The 19,611-nt window shown below is 40.2% G+C and overlaps 3 protein-coding genes across 4 annotated transcripts; 2 read left to right on the plus strand and 1 right to left on the minus strand.

The window, feature by feature from the left end:
- The first annotated feature begins 409 nt into the window (after positions 1-409).
- On the plus strand, positions 410-11,887 carry LOC127599295 (interleukin-18 receptor accessory protein-like). 2 transcript variants are annotated; one of them, XM_052063161.1, is made up of 13 exons: positions 410-607; positions 679-877; positions 1,629-1,782; positions 1,859-2,027; positions 2,861-2,932; positions 3,155-3,284; positions 3,377-3,537; positions 4,631-4,768; positions 5,761-5,859; positions 5,942-6,085; positions 6,163-6,278; positions 7,043-7,249; positions 11,759-11,887. In XM_052063161.1, exons 1-13 carry the CDS (start codon positions 520-522, stop codon positions 11,786-11,788), a joined length of 1,707 nt encoding a protein of 568 aa, XP_051919121.1. In that variant the 5' UTR covers positions 410-519; the 3' UTR covers positions 11,789-11,887. The 2 variants fall into 2 exon arrangements, with proteins under 2 accessions (XP_051919121.1, XP_051919120.1); XM_052063160.1 differs by lacking the exon at positions 11,759-11,887 and having other exon boundaries at positions 411-607; positions 7,043-8,944.
- Positions 8,095-12,907, minus strand: LOC127599412 (PEST proteolytic signal-containing nuclear protein-like). The gene is made up of 5 exons (XM_052063380.1): positions 12,796-12,907; positions 12,103-12,320; positions 10,915-10,989; positions 9,813-9,868; positions 8,095-9,079 (listed from the first exon to the last, which is right to left on the minus strand). The coding sequence occupies exons 1-5, from the start codon at positions 12,839-12,841 to the stop codon at positions 8,971-8,973; spliced, it is 504 nt and encodes a 167-aa protein (XP_051919340.1). The 5' UTR covers positions 12,842-12,907; the 3' UTR covers positions 8,095-8,970.
- A 1,814-nt stretch (positions 12,908-14,721) lies between these two features.
- Positions 14,722-19,121, plus strand: stk16 (serine/threonine kinase 16). Its single transcript, XM_052063324.1, has 7 exons — positions 14,722-14,878; positions 15,003-15,222; positions 15,314-15,447; positions 15,867-15,954; positions 17,728-17,856; positions 17,958-18,079; positions 18,526-19,121. Exons 1-7 carry the CDS (start codon positions 14,793-14,795, stop codon positions 18,662-18,664), a joined length of 918 nt encoding a protein of 305 aa, XP_051919284.1. The 5' UTR covers positions 14,722-14,792; the 3' UTR covers positions 18,665-19,121.
- The last annotated feature ends 490 nt before the right edge of the window (positions 19,122-19,611 follow it).

Here is a 19,611-nt window from a genome sequence, read left to right on the forward strand (position 1 = left end):
TTATTTTTCCTCCAAAAAGCAAATATGGAAGCTTGTAACCCACCTCACCTCCATACCGGAAATACTCAATGTGTTGCCGTGCACATTGTCTGTAGCTACGTTAACCCACGAAGCAGCAGCAAATGCAATAACAGAAGTAAACATTGCTCAGTGTTGCCTGGCATGTTTTGTTATAACCTGGTACTACATCCAAACAGTTTACATTGTATTGACCTTTGAACTAATAAATGTGTCATTTTAATTACAGACAATATATGCAGGTTGTGCTTTATAAGAAGTGACCGAGATTACAACTATGATATTTGTTCTTTAGCTTTCAACAAACACAAACACTGGGGCAATTTTCATGATCTCATTGTTGACGCAACAACACAGGAAGCGACAGCTTACTTCAGCTTCCACCTACTTCAGTATCTTCATCCTCTCGGAAAAGTGCTGCTCTACTACTCAAGACACAGAAAGCACGAGCTGGTTTGAGAGAAAGTGCTGACAATGTCATGAGGTGATCATATCAACGTGATGCAAACTGGATACGTTTTGCTGTTTTGGGTATTTCCCATTTTCTTGGAAGGATGCTGTGTGAAAAGCAATCAACATTACAAAACAGGTATTGTTTTGGAAAAAAAATAATATGCTTGTTGTTTAAACCAAAGATATTTTCTCTGTTATTGTCTCCAGGACCTCGCATGACGATGCCGCAGCAGCGCTATCGAGTTGTGGAGGGTGAAATGTTTCTGATGCCGTGCACCAACAACACGGTGGTGACATGGTACCAGATTACAGGAGACAGAAAAGAAGATGGATCCTTTAGTTTTGACTGTGGGAGCGAGTTCCTAATCGAAGCCAAACATTCAGGAAATTACACTTTGCTTACTGGGTAATGCTGCTTATTTTCTGTGCGGTTGGATTAGAGTGGTGGTTCTCAAACTTTTTATGCCAATTGTTTTATACCACATAAAAAATAATAACATTTGATAATGATTTTACATTGTTTTCAAATTTATTTACCGGTACATTTGAAAACAAACTATTCTAAAAGTAAAAGTGCAAATGTATGTCAAGTTCAACCTGCTGTAACATGATGCATTTTATCAGTGATTCTTTCGCATTCTGCTGGAGGTAGTCCACGTACCACTCGGGGTAGCGTGTATCCCACTTTTCAGAGTCACTTTATTAGTGGAAATGCATACAGCAAAGAAAGTTGAAAAGCACATTTGTCACATTTTTGACATCAGACATGCGTTTGTATTTCCCGATACACATTTGTGACCTCAGTCATGCATTTTTGGATTTTCGTGACTCCTTTGTGACTTCAGTCACACATTTATAGGTTCTTAATTTCACATTTGTGACTGTGGTTATTGATACATTCTTTTGACATTTTTTTCCACTGTTTCATGAGAACACTTTAAAATTAAAATAACTTTAAATAGTCACTCAGGGTATATTGGTGTTTGTATTCAAACATTTAATCACAGTACAGTTCAGATGTATTTCAACCTTTAAGTTAAATAAATGTGTATTTAATCATCTTGAGCTTTTTCTCCCCAAAGAGTGTGCTTTGTGTTTTTCTCACAATTTCCTACTGAATTTCCGATGAAATACATGTTTGTGCTGTCGAACGGCAGCAAAATATTCCTTTACCTCCAGGTGTTGGACAAACAGCGCCTGCCATGTTACATAGCTGAGGAGGGGGGTGTCATGCTGCTTGCTGGTGCAGGAGGAACGATCCCCTGCCCCGGTTTCAACTGTACAGAGAGCACAGGTGTCACATGGTACAAGGTGAGACATAGGCAGACATATGCTGCATCCAAAAATCTTCATGACAATAGAAGAACTTGGGTATGCTTTTACTCAGGGTGACGAAAGGATGTCAAAAATGTATCGTGACCTCTGCGTGAAGAATGGCCAGTTACATCTCTGCACAGTTAGCCACTACGACACAGGGCAATATTTTTGTGATACACACTTTGTAGAACAAGGAGTAGAATGGACCTTCAGGAGGCCTGTTACCATAACAGCCATACGTAAGTGACCCCTTGTGTGTGTGTGTGTCTGTGTGTGTGTGTGTGTGATACAGTAGAACATTTAAAATGAGTGTACGCTTTACATTTTCATTTTTATCGGTAATACCCTGTTAGCTTCACAGTGTCCCCCTGTCATTAAGGCGGATAGAGACTGAGGCCTTGGCTGAGGCTTTGAGCCCTAAAAATTATACAATTTATTTACACTGTAATTGCCACAAAATGGTGATCAAGCACTACGTTAGTCTAAATGAAGCTCCTCAACTCACTTCAACATGCTGCCCTAGCACCAAGATGTCACAAGGTGGTGGCAAAGCACTACGTTTGCCTAAATATAGCTCATCGACTCACTTTGACATACTTCCTTGGTACCATGAGGCCATTATATGGTGGCAAAGCACCACTTTTATGTAGTTCCTTGGCCCCAAAATGGCACAAATTGGCATCAAAAAATACTTTTGTCTTAAGGAAACTTCTCAACTGACTTCAACATAGTCATCCTGGGCACCAAGATGAGGGGAAAGCACTACTTTTATTAAAATGAAACTTCTCAATTCACTAAAACATAGTTCCTTGGCACCAAGATTCCACAAGATGGTGCCTAGGTAAGACATAAATTGCTTTGGCAATAAAAACATCGACTGATATTTTCACCGACTGACAGAGGAGGGGTTAAACAATGTGATTATCTGAATTTGCTTGGAATGTGTGGGAGTGTACTGTACTTGGTTTTTTCCATCCATATCCAGTTATTGTAATGCGGTAAAATTTGAACTTTATCTATTTGCTTTCTTTAAAAAATAATAATAATCAATGAGCACATGTCCTTTCATCAGCCTTTAAAGAAGTGAGTGCTCCTCCAAGGATCACATTACCGGACAACAGCACAGCACAGGAAGTGGAGTTCGGTAAGCACTGTACAACCAAATTAGATCATCTTACTTTGTGGCATTAAAACCAATTGAGGGCTGTGCTTTTGCTACCTGGGCCTTCAGAGGGACTTTCCTGACTTAATCCAACTCTTGATAATGTAGTATTACGGCGTGCTTCATTTTCACTGTTAAGCTGAATTGTTACATGACATGTAAAGCCCTAATGATTGCTATTTATCATCTCCTCCCCCGTTTTAGGAGAGCCCCACACTATGACATGTCTGGTACATTTTCCTTTTGAACTCAACTTTTCACCACGAGTGCAGTGGTACATAAACTACGGAGGCAATGTGGAGAACAGAACTCTGCTACGCACAGAGAGCCAGCAGTGAGTCACTGTCACATATTTAGTAACTGCTGATAACAGAGGGAATGTTTACATTTTGAAACATAAATGAATTTGTATTCTCTTTGATCCAGACAGGTGACAAGAAAGGTGACATTTAAAGAGTTCATGGTCAACCACACCGATATCATACGGGAGGTGACGCCTCTTCATCTCAATCACACGTACACTTGCATGGCCTCAAACGCTGTTGGCAACAGGAACGCCACGGTCAAGCTCAAGAGGAAAAATAAAAGTAGGCTTATTTTATTTTGTTGTCACATTATTGTAGTACAAAACACAAGTTCTTACTACATTTATTGTCAGTGGCTAGCCGTTATCACAATCACACTTTGGGAAAATTTAGAGTGTTCCTATAAGTGTTCCATTAACCTGCATGTTTTTGGAATGTGGGAGGAAACCGGAGTACCCGGAGAAAAACCCACGCAGGCACAGGGAGAACATGCAAACCTCGCACATGAAGGCCGGAGCCAGAATCGAACCCTGCACCTCTGCGCTGTGAGGCCGACGTGCAATCCAGTCGATTACCGTGCCACCCAGCTGTTATTCAATTCCTTTAACTGCACACAATAACATTTTCCACCTACAGCGAGCCATAAACACCCAAGTCTAAGTCCAAGTCAAGTCTTTGAGTTTTTGTGAAATTAAAAGTTATCAAAATAGTCGCTTGAGTCCAAATCACTATGACTCCAGTCCCCGTGTCTCGGTTTGTTTGCATGTGTTGCCATCATCCAGGAAGGTTCAGCTTTAGCTCCCGACAAGTATGTGTGATGTCAAAGTGTAATGTCATTTAAAAAGTCTTACATAATATATAATGCACACATTTCCATAGTGTATAAATCACATACTGAACTAATAATTGTATAAAATAATGTAATAATATAGAAAATACAGAGAAAGAGCTCAAAGAGGCACCTGTTGTTGTTTAGTGTTAATTTTGTGTCGAGCTAGCCCGTTTTGCACATTTAGCTGAATATTTGCACTTGTTATGTGTGAATCAGCAGCTTGTTTACAATAGTCTTGTTAACTCATTACTTTGGCTTTATTTCTTGTGATTTACGTTTTATGCTTAACTATACATGCTGGACATTGTTACAGCTGTGGTTGAGTATGCTTTTTCATTCCTGTTCATTTTAGAAGCTTGAAGAGCCTTTGGTTGAGGCTTATTCATTTTCTCTAGGTGTGGATCATGACAGAAAAGGTCCGGGGTTTGTAGATTAAGTCAAGCTTGATCCTGCTAGTGTACCCCTGAAAAGCCCCAAATTTTTTTCTCAGTATTACACTTTTTGTAGACAACCTACAATATAACCAGTATGTCTTCCTTCTAGAGAAATGGCCATCACTAGTTGGTTATCCCATTGCATCACTGCTGTTGGTCGCTGGAGTGGGCATTGTTTTGCATGTGAAATGGTTGGAACTCCAACTAATCTACAAATCACACTTTCAAAGTGGAAAGCTTGATGAAGGTGAGAATTCATTGTGTGCACACACGCGAGCACACATATTGTGGTAGACATATCAGTATATGTCCAATGGCAAACCAACAACGCATGCAGACATTCATCTTCACAGGATGTGGTTTCAGAACAACTCAAAATTCGACCACACCCGGAAACTTGAGTTCTCAAAACAGTCCGAAGTAGATCACGTCACCTCGATAGAACATAATAATATAAGATGTGAGTAGCAGTACTTGCTTTTTCCAAATAAAGCCCATTTTGATATTTAAAAGTGATAAAAATATATATGTACATATATCCTACATATCATTCTTCCACACCGATATCTGGTTACTTTTCCTAAAGTGACCCCAAAATACACAAAAATGAAAATGTTTTATACAAGTGCTCCAAAATTTGTATCCTGTACACTAAATTTGACCTATGTCCGTTAAAATGGATTTTAGATTTACCAATGGGGGGAATCTTGAACCACTTAGGCAGTAAGGGAGTGCCGAAATAGGGACAAAAAGTCATATACATATCGCTAGCACTGGGCTTTTTTTTTTAATCTTAGGTGAAAATGAAAAGGGCTTGGTCACATTTGATGAGATAATGTTAAATGTTGAACACAGTTTTTTTTTAAGTGATCATTTTGGAGGTACAAGAGTTTAGCAAACACATGCACATGTTGGTCTTTGAATGTCACGTGTAACTTGCAAAAGAGTCAAATTAATTTACATATTTTTATGAGAAAGCGTTCTCCTTGGATTTTGAATGGGCCCCGAGAACTGTCTGTGTGCATAGCACGTGCGCCTGCAAAAACATGCACCCTTGCCTTTCAAGAATCAAGGAGTAATCTTGAGTGAAAGACTAAATCAGCCAAAGAATGATCAGATGGTACATGCTAAATATTAATATGTAACAGTTAAAACAACTTTTTTGAGTTAGGCAGCAGCTGTGAATTGAAATGTATTTAAAATCCCTCATTGTATTTCTTTTTTCCCCCTGTCTATCAGATGAGAAAGAGTTTGATGTGTTCTTGTCTTATGTGTGGACCACTCCACATGAGCAGGCAGGTTTGACGCTCTTCTCACGATCAGGACCAGAATCGGATGGTATATGGGGCACGTTTTCAGGTCAACTGTGGTTGGAGGAGGAAAAACAAAACAAAACAAAAACAACATATTCATTTTGCAGATTATCCATCCACACTTGAGCCATTCAACTTTCAGCATGTTATTGATGATTTGAGGCCACCAGAGATGCTGATTCCCATGGTTTTGGAAGACGTGTGGGGGTATCGCCTCTGTTTACTGGAGAGGGACATGCTTCCTGGTGGAGGTCAGAGGATCAATTCTCACTACACATGCACGCGACTGGGGTCTTGGTTTCTAATAACGTCTATTTTTGTTTGGCAGCCTACACGAACGATGTGATGCATGCAATCAGAAGAAGTCAAATCCTCATCTGTGTTGTGTCTGCTGAATACTTGTCCAACAGCAATGCTGTGTTTGTTCTGGAATCAGGAATTCAGGCAAGTCAAAACCTGTTACATTAAAAATGGAAAAGTTGAACTTTTCAGCTATCACCCACTTACACAAACCAAACTAAGGCAGACACGCACGCCAAATAAGCAATCCAATCCTTTCTCAGTTACCACTGCCGTTCCCCAGGTCTCCATCCTTGAGCCTCTTCTATTCATCATTTAGACCTTTCTCATTGGCCGTATTTTGAGCAAATTTATTGTTTTCCACAGCATTGCACATGACACTGAGGCCTATGTTCCCGTCGTTACCCAGCTGGTAATCAACAAGTAGCTGATGAATATTCCTGCCCGGGCGATAACATACAGTGGGAGCATTTGTGGCATACATGCTCCGCTACAAAAAAACCCCAAAATGCATCCACGGACCTGTGGTTGGAGAGCACCGCTCTAACACATCGATACAAATTCTCACACTCACCAGGGAACCTCTTGCTCATCTCACATACACACAAAAATCTCTCTGCAAAGGCTTTTCCTTCTATGACTGTATACATTTGGGAGTAAATATGTCAAATGTGGTCTGCATAATGATTGTAATTTCTTGAATGGTGAATCCCACATTTTTGTGAAGCCTGTTAAATTATATCATGAATTCAGTCAAATGTATAATGGCAGTGTATGCAGGGAAGAATCAAACCCTGTCATTGTCCAAAAATATCTGAAGCTAACAGTACATTTGATTTTGCTAATCATTTAAGTTTGATTCATCACAGGAAAACCACTAATAACTCTTTTTTTTTTTGTCTTTCAAGATTTTGTTGCAGAGCTCAACTCTCAAACTTTTGCTGATACGGACAAGTAGAACTTCCAAATGTTTCGTAGAGCCAGATTCCCCTCTGCCCCCAATGGTCCGAAGGGCATTGACGGTGCTTCCCAGCCTGGACTGGAATTTGGGACAAAGTGAAAAAGTGAATGGCAAATTCTGGACGTTGCTGAGGAAGGCCTTACCCAAAAACAAAGTAAGACTTGTCACTGGAGTCATATCACATGCCCATTTTGGACACAATGATCACAGAAACCAAGAGTAAGGAACGGGGATGCACTGATTCCACTTGTTTTCAGAAGTATTCATCTGCCATACGGCCATCCGTGTCATAGTATCGGAGCAAATTCGAGTACAGATGAACAGCATCAGCAAGCAAAACGCAATGATGAATAGATTGTCTGACAGGAAAAAAAAATGTTAACTTTGAGAGGAAACTTCAATGTTTTTATGTGGTGATGCTGGTGTTTACATTTTTTATTCCAAACAAAAACATCTTCCAAAGTGTTTATTGGGCTGTTAAAACAATCTTTTATAGTGTGTAGTCAGAGTTCAAGTTACCAATTCTTAAATTCAAATGTGTATTGATTTCAAAGTTGCAGGTAACAGAATTAAAACAAGAAAAAAGCAAAAAACAAAAACAAAATGCACATCTTATTAGTGATTTATGTTGTTCTTCCTTAGGGTATATCCTTTTTTTTGTATCGTATCAATTAAAAGGTTGATTTCTGGTAACTCTTGTCTATGACTTTGGCTTATCGCTAGCATTATTTTTTTAAGCTATCCTTTATCCTTTATTTGTCCCGCAATGGGGAAATTTACAGTCAGAGTTCAGAAAGGAAACCACAAGGTAGGGAGAGGGAAAAAAAACATGCTCGAACTATCCTCTTCTGAGCATAATTGAAGTCCAGGATAAAAAAAGACCCTAGCACATAAATAAGCATATGACAGTTACAACAAGTCACAAGACATAACATGTAATGAGGAGGATGAATGGGAAGGGGCAGACATTTGCATGGTTTCACACTTGGTTTCAACATATTTATTTATTTATTTGTCTGACCACTAAAATGAGAGACGTGTGTAGTTTCATGATGTGATAAAACACCAAAATACAACACAGGAGTTTAAGGAAGGGGTATAAACTGGCACAGCTGGCGATTAAAAAAAAAAAAAAAATTAGGTAACTAAAACAGAAAGAACTGTCACAGTCATTCTTGAATACAACAAATTCAACTGAGTACTTGGGTTGCAAATGTTCAACGTCGGCAACTTTCCATAGGAATTAATGGGAATAAACCAATACTTCACAAAAATTAAAGGTTGTTTCTTAGGGAATTTATCGTTGGTCAATCTATATTTTAGCAGATTCCTGACTAAAACAACCACCTACGGAGGAACCTGGCCTTATGAGTGTTCTTTTACGAGGTTTTGCACCCACAAGCCATCGCTTGGATTTCATTATAATTATAATTCAAATGCTAACCTCCCATGGAAAGTCACCGGAAATGTTCTACCGCTTTGCAATTTTACTATGGATAAAACAAGCGCACAACAACAAAACAAAACTGAATCAAACTGCTATTTACATGTATACACAAAACTGCTCAAAAGTAAAGTACACTTTCGCCAGGTACGCGTACGAAGAAGCAGGAAGAAGCGGGAGATGTGAACCTTTCTTATTGGCCATTCGATGTAATGTGCAGCAAATGTTACACAGTTGACTTCATCACATAATGCTGCGTTTCTCATTGCTCAGCAACACAGATGTAAGGTCCTAAACAGAGAACACTAAAAGGCATGCTTGTTAGGGCAGCCTCAAAGTGGAGACTCCAATAATTGAAGCCTTTGTAGAGATCCCAGGTGGGATTTAACCATAATGTAAGAAGAAGGGGGGGAAAAAAAGGTTTTGTTTCACTATTTGTCTGTGTGCGCCTTCAACTTCCTCTCCCAAAGTTTTTGATTATCAGAGAAGCCCTGCTTGCCCTTGTTGAAGGAGTTCGGTCCAGCTGATGTCGGCGTCTCCCTAAAAAGATTCCAGATTAATAACATGTTAAATGTTGACTGAACTTGACTTGATGGTAAAAAAAAAAACTAAACAAAAAAAAACAGCACCTGACCTGTACTCAATCCTAATATGGTGAGTCTCTGGTTTTGATTTACTTTTAACAGAACTTGTTGAATCTTAAAACGGAAATAAATACTGTATACAGCTCTCCAAAAAGGGAGTGAAATGAATTGTGGAAACCAGCACTGAAATAGAGGAAACAACTCTACCTTAATAACTATTCAATGTATAAGAATTGTACCGTTAACATTTAATTCATGTGATTATTTTGATTTTACATACCGCTAAAGTACAATTGTCAAACTCCAGTCCTCGAAGGCCGCGGTCCTGCATGTTTTACACGTTTCCCTCCTCCAACACACCTGATTCAAAAGATCGTTCTCAGGCTCCCGCCGAGCTTGCTGATGGGCTGATCATTTGAATCGGGTGTGATGGAGGAGGGAAAAATTAAAAAATGTGGCCATCAAGGATCGGAGTTTGAACTTTCACATAGTTCCTTGGCACCAGGATGCAACAAAAGGGCAGCGAAGCACAACTTTTGTCTGAATGGCGCTCCTCAACTCACTTCCACGCAGTTAACTGGCACAAAGACGCCACAAAAATTCCAAAGCAATACTTTTATGTGAAAGTTCACTGTCGCGTCTAGAATGACAGGATTAGGCTGAAATAAAACAATGTAGTCGTGAAGTACCTGCCGATGTTCTTCATCCTCATCTTTGCCTCTGGGGGCATCTCCTCCGGCTCGCTCTGCAAAATGAGAACATTGTATTTATCGGCTTATTTATATTGGTGGCCTTCCGGCCAGTGAGAGCCGTACATGTACTGTATACTGTATGTGGAGCATGTCAACAGGAACGGTCATTTGCGTCAATGTGTTTCCTGTTGTTGGTATGTGTTTGTCCATGTGGGATGAAGAAACAGTATCTAATTCTGACGTGTGTCTTTAAGAATATTTATTATCTTCGCAGGAAGAAAAAGACAAGGGTCTACCCCATCACCTTGCTTCTCCGAGTCATATGAAAGCTTTTAGCTCACAATATCTCTAATATTTCAAAAGCTAAAAAGCAAGAAATTCCATTCATGATTGTCTCGTTAGTTCAGGCATGTCCAAAGTCCGGCCCGCGGTCGAATTTCATCCGGCCCTCGGCCCCTGTCATAAAATCAGTGCCGTCTGGCCCGCAGGTTGGGCGCAATGGAACACGTGTTGCATTGACTGAGGTCTCGTAGACTGGTGAGTGATGTTTCATAGAGTACTGCTTCCCTCTAGTGGCTAAATGAGTAATAGCATTCACTAAATGAGTAATAGCATTTAGACACTAGAGGGCATCACTCACGAGTTAACAAGACATCACTCCGTGTTTATATTGACTGATATGTCATATTTCAAATGATCCTTGCAGTTGTGGATATGTGTATTGCTTGTTCATTTCCCTATTGTTCGAGTCAAAGGTTTTGTGACTATTGAAAAGTCATGGTGATACATTTTATGTTTCATATCAATCAATTTGCACTCAGGAGACTTCTGTTTAAGAAAAAGTCAAGTGAATAAGCAGTTGCATGTGATACACCTGTTTCAAATGAACCAAAAGAAATTCTTAAGATTGTTGAAATAAAAATGGAAATGTGAAACAGACTGGTTTACTAAAATTTGTTGAACAATATTGTTGTTCAATGTAAAGAATGTCAGCCAAGGTCGGCCCCCCCGACATTTTACCACATAAAATCTGGCCCCCTTGGCAAAAAGTTTGGACACCCCTGCGTTAGTTAAAAAAAAAAGTGATTTCAGTACTTACATCATCATCCTCATTGAAAACCGATGCCAGTCCAAGCTTTTTTGGAGGGGCTGCTGGTACAGGCTCTTTAGGTTTCTAAGGCAACATTGTGAGAAGAGAGACAAGTGAAACTTTACAGCATAATGCATAAATATGGATTTTAGCACGTTTCCTCAAGAGCAACTCTATATTGGCAGCCCTCATTCAGGTCGTGCGTGAGAAAAGCCAATGCTAGCTGACAAACGCTTTCTGCTAATCTCTCAAGGACAAGAAAAAACAAAGATTCTAAAGAGTCTTGCTTTGCTTTTGGTATCTTGAAGGCCAATCTGTGCCCTCCCTTAAATCTTGTGGTGGGAAATAAGACGTACAAATGCTCTATTTATGTACTTAGGTAGATTTATTTCCATAGGTTTGTACCTTACTCTAGTACAGGGGTCACCAAACTTTTTGAGAGTGAGAGCTACTTCATGTGTCCTGATTGTGTGAAGGGCTACTAAATTGATACACGTCTAAATTAACATTTGTACAAATTACATTTAATAATATTAGAACATTAGCTAGCTAGATGTATACTGTAGCTAGCTAGTTAGATAGCTAAATAGGTAGCTATAGAATATATAATACTGCCCATGTTTGCATTTTTAAATCATAATTTCTACGAGCAAATCACAATCCTAGCACTGGCGGGCTACTGGTGTGGTCCTCACGGGCTACCTGGTGCTCGCGGGCACCACGTTGGAGACCCCTGCTCTAGTATATCCTTTTCTGAAAACATTTTACTTGTGCTCCCTACCATTGAAAACATATCTGCATGTTATACTCATATTTATCAAAATGAGGTTATTACTTGTTTTAACCTCTGCAGATGATGACACGATGTAATAAAGACGGATAAAGTTAAACACGGTTGACATATTGATTGATTGAGATGCAGGTGACTTTGAAGGTGGGAACAAAACAGGGAAGTACAGAGTGTGACGACCCTTGCCAAAGGTATAGACAAAGATTCACAATCACCCCATAGAACAATTCTGAGTCTTCAATTGCTCTAATAGGTTTTTTATAATATGGAAGGAAGCCAGAAAATATACAAACTCCACCCAGAAAGGCCAAAGTCCAGATTCAAACCACAAACGGTCCCCCAGAAGGTGAGCCTGCCCCTCACAACCAATTCAATAAGTAACCAAATCGAATACTTAACCTACTTACACTTGCACCAAGCTTGATCGATATAGGATTAGATTTATTGCTGCTCATGCCGAAGCCTATTTTGGAGGCTTTGCGCGGCGCTGGTGTCTCTGACGGGGTTTCGTCCTCATCGTCTGATGAAAGATGCTGTGATGTGCGTTTGAGTTTGCTCGCTCCTCCGCCCACCGTGCTACAAGAGACAGGCTTAGTTTTCACTCTGCCTCCCTCCTCCAGCGGCCCTGCTTGAGGCAAGACAACTCACCAAGGTGAACAACAGTTTTATTACAATGAGCTAAATAACAGAATTACCTGCGCGGCTATGTTTGTCGCCACAAAATGTGACACATAAAACGCTTAAATTTTGTTCATGCGTGCATTGCCCATCTTGAAATTTGTTCACAACTGCTTCGAGTATGAGCATCGATACCTATCGTAAATAGATTTTCACCATTTGTTAAAAAATGCGCGTAGGTACACTAATACGTTGATTAACAGCTGATCATTGTTTTTTTTTCAACGTAATTCCAACCGACGTCAACACAATGGTATCTTCGCTAAACAACACTTGATTCGTTAGCGCGTTATATTTTAGGAAGGGCTCCATAAGTGACGTCCTTTTTCCTGATTTAGGAATATGGGAAGCAATGCAAACAAAGACTAATTTAAATGCGTGTATAAGATTAGTAAAAGAAATTAAAATGGCACAGATATCACCTCCGTCGTCGCGGTGGTCTCTCCTGTTGCGTTCCATGTTCGCCATTTTGAATGAATGGGCTGTAGCTGCTCGAACATCTTCTTCGCTCTAATTTCGATTGTGTGCGTTTTAGCGCCACCAATGAATAAATGCGTCGTCTTTTTTCACCACTTGTTTGGAAATATCACTTAATAATCAGAAGTGGCTAAAGTACTCACTATACCTTACTTACCTACTTTCCCTTTTCCGTGCAATGAAGTATGTCCTGCCTCAAGAAAATCCCCATAATAATATCAAAACGTGAGCTGCCGTACACATATTTTCAAAATGTCAATGCTTGCATGATTACTCATGAATCAAAGTTTCAGAATAAAGGAAACTTAGTTTTGTTTTAAATGTGCTTCATTTTGCAGGTACAGATCTCGCCCTGTGACATCTGTATGATCAAAAATCATATTTTATAAGCCTTCAACAACAAAATAGTTGTTCCTTATGTTCCACGCGTATGGTTATTATTAATGTGTTGCTACCATTTGGTATGCAGAAGTAAACAGAGAAGAAAATAACCAGTTTTGCCGCTTTGTAACACGCAGTTGTCCCAGTAGTAAAAGTGTTCTACGAATGAGGGGGAAAAAAGCGCACAGATACATTATGGTCATGGATATAAATGACAGCTTTCCATCAATTTTCCTTCGCTCAACAGTAGTGCAATTACACAGTTTGGACATCAGCTGTCATGTTGGCGCTCGCACAAAGGATTACTCTTATAGTTGGTACAGAAGAAGAATACCAGTCCGTGACGTCATATAACCGGAACGCAGGATGCCTGCTGATCTTCAACAGGTAAGCTTCCAGCCATTGCTCCATGTTAGCGCATCATGTCTCGCAATTATTAGGTAACAAATGACCCAAAACTGCTCACATTCATGCTGGCGTTTTGTGAAAGTTGCTCTATGTTTACATTAGGTGAGAATGTCGTGGAGAGAGAATTTTGTCTCCAGTCCCGTAATTACAAATTTAGATCTGTAAACATACACATTGTGAAGACGTAATATTTTTGCTCACTGATTTAACAGTAATAAAAGGTCAAAATACAACATATCTGCGTGATGCAGTTTAGATCTTCCGACACTCTTAGCCGCGTTAGGCTACATTTGGTTGACTCCGTCCCCAAGGCGAATTATGTAAATACAATCATTAAAATGTTTCATTCTTCACTTCCAAAACACCTGGCAAGGCATTTTCTGATGGCCTAAACATGATCACTGCATGTATTCAAATCCTGAATTCTGATTTTTTTTTTTCACCATTCATATTTCCTAGCATATTTCTTGGATGCACTGCCTCCAGTATTTGTATGTGGATGCTAAAAATAAAAATTTGCATGTATTGTATTGTATTGTAAATGTTATTCCAAATCTGCAAATAATTATTCGGCCTACTCACGTTGGACAGTAGTATAGCATAGTATAAGACCCGGTGCAAGTGCAACTAAGCCATGTCTGTGATCTCCTGGTGAATGGTGATATTACAACTTAAAACTATTTGTGTGTGTGTGTGTGAGGGGGGGGGTGAGAGAGAGAGAGAGAGAGAGAGAGAGAGAGAGAGAGAGAGAGAGAGAGAGAGAGAGAGAGAGAGAGAGAGAGAGAGAGAGAGAGAGAGAGAGAGAGAGAGAGAGAGAGAGAGAGAGAGAGAGAGAGAGAGAGAGAGAGAGAGAGAGAGAGAGAGAGAGAGAGAGAGAGAGAGAGAGAGAGAGAGAGAGAGAGAGAGAGAGAGAGAGAGAGAGAGAGAGAGAGAGAGAGAGAGAGAGAGAGAGAGAGAGAGAGAGAGAGAGAGAGAGAGAGAGAGAGATGTATTATTAAGTCTGTAGACCCAGGTACTAAACTCACCGCCCGCCATCGCAAAACATGACGATTGCGATCCTTGTGCAAAATATTGTTGAATAAATTAATTTCCATCTCTCTAATGAGCTTTATATTTATTTCTAGATTTTAAATAATGTAATGTTCCAGTCAAGATGGGGCAGACTATGTGCATCTGCTCCCGTGGCTCCATCACCATTGACAGCAAAAAATACTACTTCTTGCAGAAACTTGACGAGGGGTAAGATGACACATATGGTCCCTTTTTGATGCAAACACACATCGGTTTGCAAAGGCATTTGCATTTTTTTGACAAAAGTTGCATTTCAACAAAATGCTGAATTATTCATAATTTCTCTCTCCAGTGGTTTCAGTTACGTGGACCTTGTTGAGGGGGTAAAGGATGGTCGATTCTATGCCCTCAAGAGAATCCTGTGTCATGATCGAGAAGGCCGTCAGGAAGCCCAGACGGAAGTGGAAATGCATCAGATGTTTAATCACCCCAATATACTTAGCCTCGTGGCACACACCTTTGTTGAGCGGAATGGAAAGAGTGAAGCCTGGTTGCTTCTGCCTTACATAAGAGTAAGTTGCTTCTTCAATTATTGTATTTATTTATTTTGGCAAAGCAACAACAATACTGTCATACTGTCTGTGTGGTCCCTTCTGTCCACAGAAGGGAAGTCTGTGGTCAGTTCTGGAGAAGCTTCGGGAAAATGGGAGCTACATGCCTGAAAAACAGATTTTAAAAATCTTTCGTGGGATCTGTTCAGGACTCAAGGCCATCCATGACAAAGGTTATGCTCATCGGTAAGAACGTTTCATACAATCCTGCACTCAAATACAGTGGTACATTGGCATAGGAGTTTCAAAAGTCTTGAAAAATGTCAACACTTCAATCGTGTAATGATTGTAAATAGTCTCAAATCTCTAACTAACCTGACAGTCGTAAAGACTGTCTCTGTAACATTATGCAGTCACGACCAACAAACGAGTGATGTGTTTTTGGCCAAGAAAATATGTGCATTATTAATGTACTGGAGTAAATTTACACAACATGGGCAGTGGAAACATTGTGGAGTTGGTTTTACATTTCATTTCAAATGGAATAAGAGTCTTGAATTTAACTTTTCTTAAGCTGTAGGAACCCCAGTCAAGGTACCACTGCAATCTTTCAGTCTCAGAATGAATAAGATATGAATACTAATCGTCTCAATGTATTTGGTCAGAGACCTTAAACCTACAAATGTGCTTCTGAATGAGGATGACATCCCCGTCCTGATGGATTTGGGCTCTATGAATAGAGCCCGCATTGAGGTAAGAGGCCTTGAGCATTTAGAATATTTATGAGAAGACTCGATTAACATATCCTGAAGTGTGTAATTTAAGATACAGTACAGCTGGCTGGTTTGTGACCCATCTCGACAGACTGGTCGGATTAGATAACTTGTCTAATAATGTTTATTGAGAAAATTGTGTTGTGTGTTTTAAAAGTGACTTGCTCCACAAACAACAAATGGCAAGTTTGGGGATTAAATTCATGAGAACCCGTTGCATATGGCCTGATTACTAAGATCATACATTTGACTAAATTGCAGGTTCACTCTCATAGATTGTGCGCACTGTTCGAGGGGAGTTTTGCATGGTCAACAAAGAAAGCGGCACAATTGGCACCCGGTGTACAAGTGGTGGAGAGTGGCTTATTGAAATAAGGGGTGTAAACTTTAGCGATAGGAGCTCTAATGTTTTGTTTTTTGCTTTTTTTACCAAAGACAATTTTAGAGAGCACCGCAATGTAAAATGTTTGAAGAGATGACATTGGAAGTGTGAGTGAAAGAAACAAACATTTTGACCCCTTTTGAATGAATGATCCATGCGCACCAAATCCAGCAGACACTTAAACAGCGTCTTCCCTCTAGCCATTAACTCCCTAAACAGTCACTGACAAAGTCACTCTTCTTGTACAACAAATACTGCTACTGGTCACTCTAAAATGGTTCAATGATTTTCTGCACCAACTGTTCAAACTGTCATAGTATTGTATTCTACCACTGATCACTTTAGCTCTGCTTGATGCTTTGCAAATTGTCTCACAGTAGTTACTGGGTCGTACCACCGCATTTCGTAATCTAAGTGACGGTTCACTTACATTACGAAATGTCCTTCCATACCATTTGTTTATTATACCGGAGACAAATTCCTTGTGTGTTCTACATACTTGGCCAATAAAGATGATTCTGATTCTTATGCCCTCGCAAGCGGGTGGCCCAGCATAAACAATGCCTCTGTATTGTTCCTATGTATGACTCCATGGTCTTAAATGGTATGATACAGTTTGAGTAAGCTTCGGGTGCAGTAGATAAAGAAATTCAAGGCAGTAGCAGTGGAAAGTTACAGCATCCAGCAATTTGGCATCAGGTCTGGGTCTGTCTGAAACGGGTCCCTCAGGAGGTCTATCCTAACACACATTAAAAGAAAGCTTATGTTACTATTGTCCATTACCATTTGTTAGATGTTTCAGGGGGGAACAAGTTGAACACAGTCTATCATTCCAATAATTTGGAGCAAGACGGCAAGTTGCAACTGCACAAAAGTCATGCTTTGTTTCATTGAACTTGTAGCATTATGTTTAAAACTTGTGACATCACATCTGAAGCATTTCTCTTGGAGAAGACAGAAATAATTGCCATAGTGCATAAAAATGATCAACATGCAATGAAAAAGAGTTTTGTCATAGGTGGTATGGCATGACTCCTTCTTGATACTTGCTTCGAGTCACCCATGAGATCATTCAGAAACTCCAAAATTGTATTGCTGATGTGGTATTCCATCTACTGTGCGAGTATTTTGGGCGTTTGGATTGAAACAACTAATTTGCCCCTTTTGCAAATCCAATCCAAGGTATGCCCGGTTAGCAGATCAACTTCCATGTTGATTTGTTTGGACAGATTAGCGTTTTATGGAAGTTTTGTAAATCAGGCCCACACTGTTGATGGCTATGACAAAAGATTCACTTGTTGGGGCTGATTCGGGGCAACTGTCTAGCTTTCTTGGAAACGCTTTATTTCCACATTTGGGACCCAATTCCAGGTCCGGGGTACCAGAGAAGCAATGACTTTACAGGATTGGGCTGCCCAGCGATGCACCATTTCCTACCGTGCACCTGAGTTCTTCAATGTGGAAAGCTACTGTGTTATTGATGAGCGCACAGATATTTGGGTAAATCCTGATATTTTACTTTTAATTGGCAAATGTTATTTCCAAAGTCAAATTATCAAATGCTCCTCTGCCTTACTTTGCTTCTTGCTGTACTCATCCAGTCATTGGGCTGCGTGCTGTACTGCATGATGGTGCTGGAAGGACCCTACGACCTTGTGTTTCAGAGAGGCGACAGTGTGGCCTTGGCAGTTCAGAACCCTGTGAACATCCCACAGCCCTGCAGGTGAGTTATTACGCTGAACACCGAGGTTGAGATTCTTTATGTAATAGTAGCTTGACAGAATGATTCAATGTCTCTGTCTCTGTCTCTCTCTGTCTCTCTCTGTCTCTCTCTGTCTCTCTGTCTCTCTCTCTCTCTCTCTCTCTCTCTCGTTAGCTTTATGCTAAACAGTCTTGTGTGAAATACTCTTTTGTTTTATATTAGTTTGACAGAAACTTGAACTGGGAATAAACTGCTGTTTGTTGTGAAGTAGGTTGAACTGAATTCACTGCCACCATACTGCTGTCGCATCTCAAGCTGAGCTCAAAACGAAAATTTGTCAGAATGACAGACACTCGTGAGTCGGGTCACGCTTATCTCAAGACACCCATTTAGTGGAGCTTTTTCACTGTCGTCAATCATATGTCTCGCATCCTCCCTAATTCACTCTTTGTGTGTCTCTCCCCCAGTTACTCAGATGGGCTGCAGTTGCTGCTGAGCTCCATAATGGTGTCCAACTCCCAGGAGAGGCCGAACATCAGTTGGGTACTTGAGCAGGTAAAGGACCTGCAGAGTTGCAGCCCAGACACCCAAACCAATACGGTCTGAAAGGACTTCAGCACACATTGAGGAATGGCTCCTATTTTATGCTCGGAAATCCTTAATTTATTCATGATTGGTGAAAAAAACAGAGACTCTTTTGATCACCATTTTAACTTTTCAATGACTCGCTGCTTAACACACAACTTGTGCGCTGCAAATCAGCTGAGAATATTATCAAAATGCCTAAAATAGAATCTCCATTCCTTGCTTTTGATTTCCATTGTATTCTTGCATTGTCAAAATTGTTTTATATGCCTTATGTGCTCAAATGAGGTAGAAAGTAAACATTGACCTCAGAGCTTTCCACAAATTGTTGGAATCTATTTGCAGGCGCCTGATAGTTCGATAATAATAAATATTTGAATGATTTACGATATTGTGCTTTGTTAAATCTTGAGTGAATCAGAAATCTTGGCCATTGGTGAGCACAGGCACATTTGTAATGGCTTATATTTTTTGTCAAATACAGTGCACTCCGCTTAATAGAACACCATTGGGCCGAAGCGCTTCTGTTCTACTAAGCGCAGTTTCTATTAACCGTAGATGGTTATCAGACATGTCGACGACCAAGTTATGCACGCAGAAAAAAACCCTGCTGACGAGTTAGAAGAGATATTTCGACTGTGGACGTCCATATCTTTAATCAAACAACACTGCTTCAGTCAAACATCTCAAATCACGAGAAAAATTTTGTTACTTTTGTCTGGAAACAGGAGTCCGTAATTTTGCGGTTGACTTCCCTCTCAATGCGCTGGATAAGAGGGAAGTCCTGGAAACCGCGGGCGTACAATCCTCGTTTCAGGGTCTCGAGGGCGACCCGCATATCCTTATTGGAAGGTGGTTCCTCAATGGAAGCAGGCTCGTCGTCCTCAGGATGCTCAGGATCACTGTCTTGGCTACTCGTTCCTTCCATCACTTGGTCAATGATGTCTTCGTCAGTTACCTCCGCGCAC

The sequence above is a fragment of the Hippocampus zosterae genome, chromosome 4 (assembly GCF_025434085.1).
Source record: "Hippocampus zosterae strain Florida chromosome 4, ASM2543408v3, whole genome shotgun sequence".
NCBI classification, from domain to species: Eukaryota; Metazoa; Chordata; class Actinopteri; order Syngnathiformes; family Syngnathidae; genus Hippocampus; species Hippocampus zosterae.

Coding starts and splice junctions, on each gene's coding strand:
- LOC127599295 (XM_052063160.1), top strand. CDS start 520: ATGCAAACTGGATACGTTTTGCTGTTTTGGGTATTTCCCATTTTCTTG. Junction 3,538..4,630: donor GCTCAAGAGGAAAAATAAAA/GTAGGCTTATTT, acceptor TCTTCCTTCTAG/AGAAATGGCCATCACTAGTT. Junction 5,860..5,941: donor ATCAGGACCAGAATCGGATG/GTATATGGGGCA, acceptor TTCATTTTGCAG/ATTATCCATCCACACTTGAG.
- LOC127599412 (XM_052063380.1), bottom strand. CDS start 12,841: ATGGCGAACATGGAACGCAACAGGAGAGACCACCGCGACGACGGAG. Junction 12,321..12,795: donor AGACCACCGCGACGACGGAG/GTGATATCTGTG, acceptor TGCCTCAAGCAG/GGCCGCTGGAGGAGGGAGGC. Junction 9,869..10,914: donor TTTTCAATGAGGATGATGAT/GTAAGTACTGAA, acceptor CTCATTTTGCAG/AGCGAGCCGGAGGAGATGCC.
- stk16 (XM_052063324.1), top strand. CDS start 14,793: ATGGGGCAGACTATGTGCATCTGCTCCCGTGGCTCCATCACCATTGAC. Junction 14,879..15,002: donor TTGCAGAAACTTGACGAGGG/GTAAGATGACAC, acceptor TTCTCTCTCCAG/TGGTTTCAGTTACGTGGACC. Junction 15,223..15,313: donor TGCTTCTGCCTTACATAAGA/GTAAGTTGCTTC, acceptor TTCTGTCCACAG/AAGGGAAGTCTGTGGTCAGT.